General features: G+C 38.1%; 1 protein-coding gene across 1 annotated transcript; it reads left to right on the top strand.

Moving 5' to 3' along the window:
• Positions 1-7,590: 7,590 nt before the first annotated feature.
• On the top strand, positions 7,591-10,643 carry GCK72_017035 (uncharacterized protein; the record flags this gene model as incomplete). Its single annotated transcript, XM_003105836.2, has 5 exons — positions 7,591-7,720; positions 9,085-9,302; positions 9,360-9,542; positions 10,363-10,541; positions 10,586-10,643. 5 exons carry the CDS (start codon positions 7,591-7,593, stop codon positions 10,641-10,643), a joined length of 768 nt encoding a protein of 255 aa, XP_003105884.2.
• Positions 10,644-11,445: the final 802 nt, after the last annotated feature.

Raw genomic sequence — 11,445 nt, 5'->3', positions numbered from 1 at the left:
GGCGGGTCGGTTGGTGGGCTTTTTTGTGCTTGTCGCAGGGCCTTTCAGCTCTTCGATAACTTTGTTGGTGTCAGTCTGAAAATGGTTGGAAAATTGTAGAAATGGAATGATATATGTACATTGAAAGTGATTCCTATTGTAGAATTGGTGAAAGGTTTATGCAAATTAATATATCGAATCTATTGGAAAAGTGAGAGAAAATTCTCGATAGAAACTGAACTTTTGTATACCTGCGGTGTGGAAAGAAAACGAGTGGAGGGGGACCCGTTAGTGTCTCTGCGTCTCTCACTAGACAACACTATCTCTCGGTTATCAGATACGCGGTCCCTAGAGCTGATGATCGATTGAGTGTTAGCAAGGAATGTTGTGAAACGAGAATGAGTGATAAAACTCTCGAGTAAAAAAAAAGTAAAAAAGCATTTAACAAAAAAGAAGTTAGTGCATTAAGTGGCGAAAAGAAACAATGTTTAACTTGTTGTATGTGTGTGCCAGAATTAGCACTTCTGAGGGCTCGAGGTAAGTGCCGCCCGTCTGTGTACTCTGTTGCTTTTTGATGGGGTGGGGGGGGATGACCGAGGTTCGGATTTTGATTGGGGAAGGGATTTCATCTTTTGATTGAATTGGCAACGAGAAAATCTTTGATCTTACCGACTCAAAATTGGGGTTTTGAGAAGAAAAGGAAAAAAGAAAGGGGCTGAGGAACAGACAACAAGCTTATGTCAAAAGAAAAACAGTCAGAGTTTGATGTTAAAGTTGTTTCATCGTAATTTGCTTAAAACTCAGTATTATGGGATGAAAAATATACCAAAATGTAGATCTCGGTGAGTTCTATGTCTGTGACATAGTCCGGCACGCGGTGGGCTGGAATGTTTTTTTCGATAATTTTTGCGTTTTTTGAAATTTTATTCCATTCATAGTTAAACAGTATGAGGTTTTTCGATTTCCGAAATCTGGAACAGGAATGAAAAAAAACCCGGAATTCGGGATCGGAAATTCCGAATGATTTTCGAAATTTGGAAGACCAAGTCATTTTTTGAGTATTATTAATGTATGTTAACTAAAGATTAAAAATACTTTTAAGTTTCAAAACTGAAAAATAAGTCGTCTTTCAGACTTAACTCCGGATTGCTGAAATCGGAAACTCAAAAAAACCGGAACCGGAATCCGAAACCCAGATTCCGGACAACTATGATCCGGGTCTACGGCCCGTAGTAGGTCGGTAACATATAACTCGTCGAGATCTACATTTTGGTATATTTTTCAGTTCATAATATTAAGTTTCAAGCGAGTTAGGCGGCGGCTCGGTTTGCAAATACGGTTTTTTTTATTTCAGCAAAACTAGAGGCTGTTGTCAAACATCAACAGTTTCGAAATAAGCGTGTAGATCATGAGTACGATTTCATCATTCTTATATTGAAAACGCATGTCGAGTCTGTCTGTCCGTCGCAATGTCCGCATATTATTTTCATTTCCAAAAACGAGAAAACGCGCAGTAGAGTTTAGGTGGTATTTTTTATAAACTGATAGAACTATGGAAACGTTTTAAACTTTGAAAAAAATAACCGCGTACATTTAAAATTGAAAAATGATGACTTCCCAGTCACATGTCTTAAAATAGTATTTCAAAAAAATTGTCAACTTAACAAGTTTTAGAAAACTTGGTAAGTTCGCCTATCTAAAAGTTTCCAATTACTAAAATAGATAATCGTATGAAATAAACAGGAAACACTTGTAACATTGACAAATAATTTAAAGGTGGACTAAACTCAACTCTGACATTTTCATAGAATAATGTATGAGTACCTGTGAGTTAATTTTCATATCGAAAGAATTTTAAAAATCGGTCTGGAACCCGCAGAAAACGATCGCCGGTGAGTTTGGGCATTTCGGTGGCCTAGAAATTCGACTTCGGCCATGTTTATTTTTTCAAATTTTATCGCTATTTTCGGTCATTTTTGTTGTTTTCTTTCAATAATTTCGAAAGTGAACGGCAAAAATTGGTAGAATTATTACAAAAATGTTGGAAAAAACGAAGAAAACTCGAAAAAAACAACATTTTCGAAAAAGTTCTAGAATGTTCCACGCCCACAGAAATGCCCAAACTGTTTTGCCGCTCGTTCTCCGCGGGGAATGAACCGAAATGAAAATTTCTTGAAATATGAAGATGAACTCACGGAAATGAACAAATGAACATACGACTGAACTCGAATTGCTGAGACATACCGCCAATTTTCACCGGTCAGCGAAATGCCCAAACTCACCGGCGATCGCTTTCAGCGGGTTCCAGACCGATTTTTACAATTTTTTCGGTATGAAAATGAACTCACAGGTACTCATACATTATTCCATGAAAATATCAGAGTTGAGTTTAGTCCACCTTTAAGATTATTTTTCTTCAGATTTATTATTTTCTGAAGGATAAGAGTTCTAACATTGTTGTTCCCTTGAGATCTTATTTTCCGACGGTTCGAGAAGAAACGAAAAGTGATAGGTGAGAAAACAACCATTTTGTAAAAACTAAAACCAACCTGAAGAGCATCCATAATAGCTTTTTGTGTCAGTAGTCAGTTCCTGCTCAGAATATTATCGTCTAGTTCTTCTGCACTTGAATGCGGCAGAATGATACAAAAAATCGCTCAATCAATCGATAAAAGGTCTCGATCAAGAACTGACGTGTGGTGGTAATCGTCGTGTGCACTGTTCGTCACACTGTTGAAATAGGAATGAACACAAAAAAGTCGCCTCGCCTGCAAAAAATGGAATTATTGATTGAATTTTTTTTCTTTTTGACGGTTGGGGGGAAGTAGAAAAGTATAAAGGGATAAGAGAAGGCTCCAAGTGCCTTTTTGTTTTTTTCCGCACTAAATTCCTAAATTCCACTAATGGTTCGAAAAGTGCACATGATTTCGTCATAACCACGGTCTGGGCCGCCGCCGTCACTCTCGGGAGGAAACCACTTGATAATCCGTGTACAAAACAATGTTAAGTCGTTGTCAGTCTCGGGACGGTGCGCAATGGGAGAGAGAGAGAGCACTTAAGAGATGGAGACGCAGAGATGGAGCAGTATTGGGAAGAGGATGGGAACGAAAGGAAGATGAACAGTAGTGGAGGAAAATAGGAAAATAGAAAAAAAGATGAAAGGAAATGGAAGGAATTTTTAGATGAATCACGTATTGGACATGTGATATGATAAATGTATGGGGAGGTTACTCTGGAAATTTTCTGGGAGGCGCTGCGTGTCGCGTGCGCCACTGGAATTTAAGAGATAGTTTTATAGACACGGCACGGTGCCAGAAATTGGTTTTACTGCCTCAAAATTTATATGGTTTTGTAGAGCAAACCTGGATCTTTATTTTTGTAGTTGACAACTTTTTGATAGCTTTTCGCGCTTTTGAGATATAAGGCTTCAAAGTTTGGGAGGAGAGATCATGGGAGAGGAGGAGGGCGCAGACAACCAGACACCCTCGCTTCTCTGCGTCTCCCATTTGCAAGCTGATCTTTAAAGGCGCGTATCTCGACAGCGTGAGGAGCTATCAAAAAGTTGTCAACTGCAAAAATGGAAAGCTAGGTTTGGTCTACAAAACAAATGTAAATTTAAAGCGATTGTACGAAATATGTTGAAGTTACACCTCTTCAAAGTGGGCGTTTTTTTCCACAAACCTACAAAACTTGATTAAGAACTTTTTGATACGGTTTTTCCCCTTGCACAAAGATATTTGAGATTTATAATTTTTTTTCTTCAGTTCAGTAATGCCTAAGAGAAATATTAAGGGAATTTCTGGGTTTCTGTCTTCAAAAAAAAACACATGCTATATATCACAAGACAAGAGAGATCAAAAACCAGAATTTGAGGTGTTTAAAAAAGTTTAATGCTAAAATTCAAAGCCTTATCAGTTTGAGAACAATCAGAATTGGTTTCTGATGGAAGAATATAAAAATATCATTGTTATGCATTCATATATCAAAAACTGTATATCGATTAGCATAAATTATGGGAGAGAGATCAGAAAATCAAACTAAAAAGCGAATCAGGGTCACAAAAGGACCCGAAAAATCACAATAAGATTTTCGAAACATTATGAAATTTATATAATTGGAAAGCTGAAAACATGAGGAATCTGAATCTGTTTTTAAAATTTGGAAAAGAATGAAATGAACCAAGATACGAGGCCTAGAAAATGATCTAGGTTTAAAATTATCAAATTGAGGAAATTTCAGCTGATTTCAGGCAATTTTAAGGTCAAATAGTCTATCTCACACCGATTTCAGCTATTTAAAATTAAATTTCAGCCAATTTTAAGCTCAAATAGTATATTTCACACCGATTTCAGCCAATTATGAGCTCAACTAGTTGATCTCAGACCGATTGCAGCCACTTTTCATGAAATTTCAGCTATCTCAGTTAGTTTTGAACTTTTTCGAAATCTGAAAACAGATTCAGAATTCTTGCGTCTTTAGCTTTCCAATCATATAAACTTTAAAGTCCTACTATTCCGGAAATTCAATTTTTAAAATGATTTTTAATGAGTGTACCCAAAAAACTGTCCAAATTAAGACAACAAGGAGCAACGAAGCAATCCGCGTGGGCATAAGAACAATTTGTTCTTCGGGAAAAAGAAAAAGAAAAAGCAAAACATCATTTTTTCGTCATTATTTGCGAACAGAAAGATAGAGATAGAGGGCGGGAAAGAAGAACATGAAGAAGAAGAATAGATATTTTTAACAGGGCCAGGTGTCTTCGATCATCCATCATTATTTTTTCTGCGGAGGAAGTGACACGAAAAATATGAAAAATGTTCCAGAAAAATCTCAAAATTTTCGTTTCGAAAAAGTTCCTCCCGGTGGTGGCTCCATCGAATGTAAAGATGTTTCCAATCGACGAGAGAGTATGGATCAATGGAGAGACGCAGACACATTACAATAAGAGCTCTAAGGGAGAGGAAAGAGTTGTGTTTGTGTGTGGCGTAGTGATGATGATGATTTGATGATTTGATGATAGAAATTAGACTCTATATCTCTGCGTCTCTCCATTCAAAAGTGATTGAGATGTCCTGAAGGCACATTTTATCCCAGATTTGTCAAAGTTACATAGTTTTGTAGATCAAATCAAGCTTCACATTTTTCTAGTTAACACTTTTCCTCTAGCTCTTCACGCTTTCGAGATATTAAGGATGGAAGGCGACAAGACGAGAGAGGGGGAGACGCAGAGAAGCAGACACCCTCGTTTCTCTGCGTCTCTCCACTATTTCTCTCTTTTCAGAAGGTTCGTTGGTCATCTGCTCTTCCTGATGTATCTTGTGGTTTCCCCCGCTGTTCAAGAATTACACATTTTTACTCTCATCCTGCGAGAAAAAAGATTACACAAAGACAAAGTGTTTGACTATAAGATTATATGGACTTGTTCTCAGTTTTCGATGATTTTCTGATCGCACTGTGCAAATGCGCTCTACGGCTCCGCGCGGAGCTGTGGACACTCACACACCCTCACAGAAACAACTTTTTGAGTTTTGCGTGATTAGGTTTTCACGCAGACACATGTATGCACATAAGGAACAAAATGGCACAGAGATTAGTTTTTCACCAAATATAACAACAAGCAATAATAATAAGGTAAATGTTATATGGAAGTTGTGAGGTTTTTGGCAGAACTTGTTGGAATGTCAAGAAAGACCATCTTTAGTTGGTACAAGTTGCACGGATCTTGGAAAAACTGTGCTAGACAGGGCCGGAAGTGCTTTTAAACTTAAATTAGTAAGCTTAATAGAGACGCAGACAGTTAGACACTCTAGTTGCTCTGCGCTCTCTCAGCTCCTTTTTCTCTCATCATTAACGGTGCATATCTCAAGATCTAGAATACCTATCAAAATACTGTTAACTACAAAAATGTAGATCAACTCTAGAGCTACATTTTTGTAATTGACAGTTTTTTGATAGCTATTCATGATATTGAGATATGCGCCTTTAAAGTTAAAGATGAGAGATGGAAAGAGCGGAGGACGCAGAGAAGCGAGAGCGTCTGACTGTCTGCGTCTCTCATCCCCCGCTCTCGGGCCGAACCGGATTGCCAGCAAAATTAAAGCCTGGATAATTGGCGCCAAAATTCAAAACTCAAAATTTTTCGAATTTTCGAAGTTTTTGAATTGTTTGAGAAAATAACAAATTTTCGACTGTGATTCAGAAATAGAAGAAATTCTGAAAAATTATTAAAAATTTTCACATTTTCGATGAAAAATTGAAAAAATGCCAAAAAAATGTTGAAAAGATCTTGACAAGTATGTAAATTTGTTATTTTTTCGTATAGAATATTCTAAAAATGAGTGAAAAATGAGATTCTTTCACAATGTAACTCCGTGATGACCCGTAATTAGCTATTGCAATAAATTTAACCTATTTTGACCATGATGCCGTTTCATTTTGCCTTCTTGTCTGTCTGTGTGTCTGGAAAGGTGTCCGGATGTTCAAAATATGCGAAAAAACGGATTTCGGGGTGTCCGGATGTCCGAAGATATCAGAAGTTTCAAAATTTTCGGTTCAAAATATGTCTGTGTGTCCGGGCTGTCCGGATGTCTAAAAACTCTAAATACTCGGGTTTCTGAAATTCATAACAATCGAAACCATCCATAACCACAAAATTTCCTAAATTTGCATTTTCGGTTTTTTTTTAAATTTTAAAAACAAAAAATGATTCTAAATCCTGCAAAACAGAGTTGCGCGGAATTCCGACTTCCGACTTCCGGGCGTTTTTTCACTTCCGACTTCCGGTTTCCGACTTCCGTTTTCAAAATTGTACTTCCGACTTCCGTCATTCCATAATTGTGGAATTTCCGAAAGGTATATTTTGCAGAAATACTTGGAAAAATGGTCTAAAAGGACAGAAAATAGGCTTTTCTTCAGCCAAAAACTAATTTTTCACCGATTTTCACGAATTTTATGAACTTTTTCTAGGAGTTTTTGAATCTTTGCGAAAAAATCTACTTCCGACTTCCGGGCGTTTTTTCACTTCCGACTTCCGCCTTCCGACTTCCGTTTTCAAAATTTTACTTCCGGCTTCCGACTTCCGACTTCCGGATTAGAAAAAACCACTTCCGCGCAACTCTGCTGCAAAACATTTTGAATTCAGCCCTTGCTTTACACATCCCTGAATTCCCCCAATGCTTGTTGCATAACTAATCCATTTCCCGAACATTCCCTAATAGAAAAACTTCAAGAACAAGATTCCCTACAATATATAAATTATTTAGTAAAGTAGCCGCCCGCACCCCCTTTCAACATCTTAATCCCATTCCCCCCTCTCCATGTCCACTTGATATACGAAAACGCGATTTATTAGCAGTCCCCCCTTACGGGCGGTGCCCCCCCCCCCCCTCTCCGCTTCACGTCGTCATGGAAACCTCTTCTCCGTCTAATGTCTAGTGTCCCCTCACTCTCTATGTTTCAACTAATTTGAAGCGCTCTCTTTTTCGCATTCGTGGGAAGAAGCTATATATTTTTTCAATTTCCTGACGTTACTTTTTACTTTTTTAGAAGCCCCAGCAGACTCACTCTCTATTCTCCATTTCCTCTATTCTTACTTTTTGAGCCGTTTTCCAGATGCGAGCATCGAAAAACCAATGGGCAATTTCACCGGAGACAATTATGTCGCATCATTTTCGATTAGCCAAAGGGATACCACATGTCGTCGACACGACACCGCCTCGTTCGATGTTCAATAGTCCGATTAGTGAGTTTTTAGAGGGGGGAAAAAGGTTTTTGAAGGAAAAGATAATTGTGAGTGTGGGCAATTTAATGACAGAGCATCAGGACATTTTGAAACCAACGCAACTGGGCCGTAACTCGCTTCAAACTGAATGCTATAAGCTGAAAAATATACCAAAATGTAGATCTCGACGAGTACTACGTCTGTGACCTAATACGGGCCGTATGACGAATTGTTAATGTGCCGCTAGCCAAACTAGAATGGGTTTTATACCATTTTTGCGTTTTTATCACTTTTCCCGGCCCGCGGCACATTAAAGAATAAAAATCCTATTTGCAAGTATGGCATTTTATAACTACGACGTTTTGCAACTACGACGTTCCGCAACCATACAACTAGTATAATTAATTAGGCGTCTAATCATTTAATTATTCTCTAATTATTTAGGCATCAAATGGCTTAATTTCAAAACGTCGCGGAACCGCTTTTTGTGAAATTTTCGTAGCCGTTTCCTTTTTTGCTCGTTTCCTTGTTACCTCACTCTTTTCAACATATTCTCCTGTTTTTTTTTCTATTTTTTGTTATAAATTTTGGAAAAAGTGAGAAAAGAAGGAATTGAGTTGAAATCTGTTGAAATCATTGAGTTTTATCAGCTGAAAAATATACAAAAATGTAGATCTCGGCGAGTTCTATGTCTGTATTACGGGCCTATTCGTTAATGTACCTCCGGCCGGGATAAAGTGCCAAAAAGTTCAAAAAGGGCCTAAAAATCATTTTACCCCGGCTCGGGGTCATAGAATATAGAACTCGTCAAAATCTACATTTTTGTATAATTTTCAGCTCATAAAACTCAGTTTGAAGCAAGTTACGCGCCGGTCCAAACTGCAACTATGAAAACGGGCGGCCCCATCACAGAGATTGGGATTATTTAGACTAAGATTAGACCCCGCCCCGTGTCGGCCTGGTTGACAAATATGTGAGATAGTCCGTGTACAAAAAAATTGTAGGCTTTGATATCACCCAATCGCCGGTGGCTGAAAACTCACTCAAAGTTCGGCCCGGGAACGAGGTGTGAGTATCGTTGCGGAATTTCTATTAACGGCGGCTCTCTACCGTACTTTACCCATAAAAAAGTTTTTGATACTACGGTAGTCGCAACGAGACCCACACCTCGGCCGAACTTTGAGCAGCCACCGGCTAATGGGTAATAATAAGCATTGCTTTGTATTACAGTAGTATTCCTGAACTCATTTGACAGCCCAATGGTGCCAAACCTCTCTTCCTGACTCTTATTCTATGAAAATGACTTTGAAGAGCAGTTTTCTTGGAAAAAAGGTTCTCCAGGTGAAAAATCTCTAAAAGTTTTACATGGAAAACCCAATTTGCAGGCATACACTACCTCCCAAAACGCTCTTCCTCAGCGGACCCCTTTAAACGGAAGTCTCTCAGCAAATCTCAAAGAGAGCTGAATGATTTCGTGCATGGAAGGAATGGAGACCCCCATGGTCTACTAAGACTCCCATTGCCGATCAGATCGAGTCTAACGGATTTGGTGAAGCCGAAATTGTTGGATAACAGGAACTACCAACCGCCAAGGAGGAAAGCTGTAAGATTTTTAAAAACTTTAACAAAAAATAAAATAGACACAAAGTTGTGGTTGCAGCCATCAAAAGAGCGTCGTGAAATGGAGAGAGAGGAGCAGCAGAGTCGCGAAAAAATGCAGAGGATCAAGGAGTTTCGGGATGCAGTGCTGGATGAGTTGATGGAGAATCCATCGAATTCGGATCAGATGATAATGTCGTGTATTGAAATTCATATGGAGTCGTTTGCAGGATTGATACCATGGGTAAGTTTTATGGAACAGTACTATCATACTTGCGAACCCCGTAACTCTCTTGAAACTCAATATTATTGGCTAAAAAAACATATCAAAATGTATATCTCGGCGAGTTCTATATCTGTGACCTTAAACGGGCTAGTATGGCTTCTTTTTTTCCGTTTTTTCATTTTTTTGCACTTTTTCCCAGCCCACGGTCTCCTAAGCTTCCAATAAAGCAAGGTGCGGTGTCGCGTTTTCAGCGTGTTTTTTTTTTCGACGAATTTAGCAAATTCGGCGCGAATTCAAATTTTAAAATCCATTTTTTGGGAAAATAAAGTTTCTGGGAGAATTTTTCCAAAAACAACTCCCTAATTTTATTAAGTTAGTTTTTTTCGAGTCTATTAAGCACAAATTTCAGTGTAGGAGAAGCCTTATACTTTTAAAGTTTCAAACGGTCATATCTTTTTATTTACTCCACCAAAATTAAAGGTTTTAAATTTTTTGAACGTCTAAGGAATGTAAAAAAAATGAAATAAAAATATAACAATAACAATGTGTAAAGTGTAACAAAACAAAAGATCGAAAAAGTCTAAAATTTTCGAAAAATTGTCCGAATTTGCGCCAGCAAGTTTTTTTAAATACTTTACAGGTCCCAGACATATAACTCGCCGAGATCTACATTTTGGTATATTTCTCAGCTTATAATTTTGAGTTTGAAGCGAGTTACAGGCTCGGAAGTACGATTGCCACAACAATTTTTGAGTTTTGATAAAGCGTGTTTGCTGAATTAGCAAACTCGCTCCACCGCACTCCGGTAGGGCGTGTTTGCTAACCTTTTAAATTTCAGAACGATCTGGAAGAAGCCTCGCATAAACTAATGCTAGATATCGGAGTGGATCTCAGTAAAACTAAAAGTCGTCGAAATTCCAAAAGGAGCCACAAACCGCCCCGCCCATTCAGGGTGGAGCCTATCGCGAGTCCGAAGAGTCTGGAATCTTTGTCATCTCCATCTTCTAGCTCGTCAAAGTAAGCGTAATACCGGAAAATCGGAGATTCAGTCTAATTTTCAGAACGTCCTCTTCATCGTCGTCTTCTGGAACTGGATCCACTACTTCTAGCAGCTCTTGAAAGGGAATAAAATATTATCTTTAAATAATTAATTCATATTTATTTTGATTATAAGGCCTGTGATCTTTTACAATCAATTCCAGAACAAACTTTCTTTTCTTCTTTTCCGATTGTCTTTCTTTGTGTGACACGCTCAATCAATAAATAGTCATAAAAATTGTTTTATTCATGTAGATCAAACTCCTGTGCTCATTTTTGTAGTTTACAACTTTTTGATAGCTCATCACGCTTTTAAGATATGCGTCTTTAAAGATAGACGGTTGAAACTTAAAAAATGTTTGGGAAAAATAGCACATTTTCAAGGGTTTTTGATAGTGCTGCTAGTGAAAACTCATGTTTTTCTGGTAAATCACATCAAGACCTTTATTTTCGTAGTTGACAACTTTTCGATTGCTCTTTACACTATTGAGATACGCGTCTTTGAAGTACGGTAGGTTTGAAGAGAGAGATGGGAGAGAGGGTGAGACGCAGAGAAGCGAGAGTGTCTGACTGTCTGCGTCTCTAGCTGGTTTTTCTTTTAAGTTCAGATCTCAAAAGCATGTATGCGCCTTTAAAGATAGGAAGCTGGTGGTGAAAGAGGAAGAGACGCAGAGAAGCGAGAGTGTCTGGCTGTCTGCCTCTCTCTCTCCCCTTGTCAGTCTTTAAAGGCGCATATCTCAAAATCTAGAAGAGCTAAAGGAAAAGTGTAAACTGCAAAAATGTAGAGCTAGGTTTGATCTACAAAATCTATATAAATTGAAAATGATTAGAGACACTGAGACAGCAAAAAAATGGGTTTGAAAAAGTCAAACTTTGATGGATC

Source organism: Caenorhabditis remanei, chromosome V (genome assembly GCF_010183535.1).
Source record: "Caenorhabditis remanei strain PX506 chromosome V, whole genome shotgun sequence".
NCBI lineage: Eukaryota > Metazoa > Nematoda > Chromadorea > Rhabditida > Rhabditidae > Caenorhabditis > Caenorhabditis remanei.
Note: the sequence above shows the minus strand (reverse complement) of the source record. Positions and strands in the feature narration are given on the sequence as shown.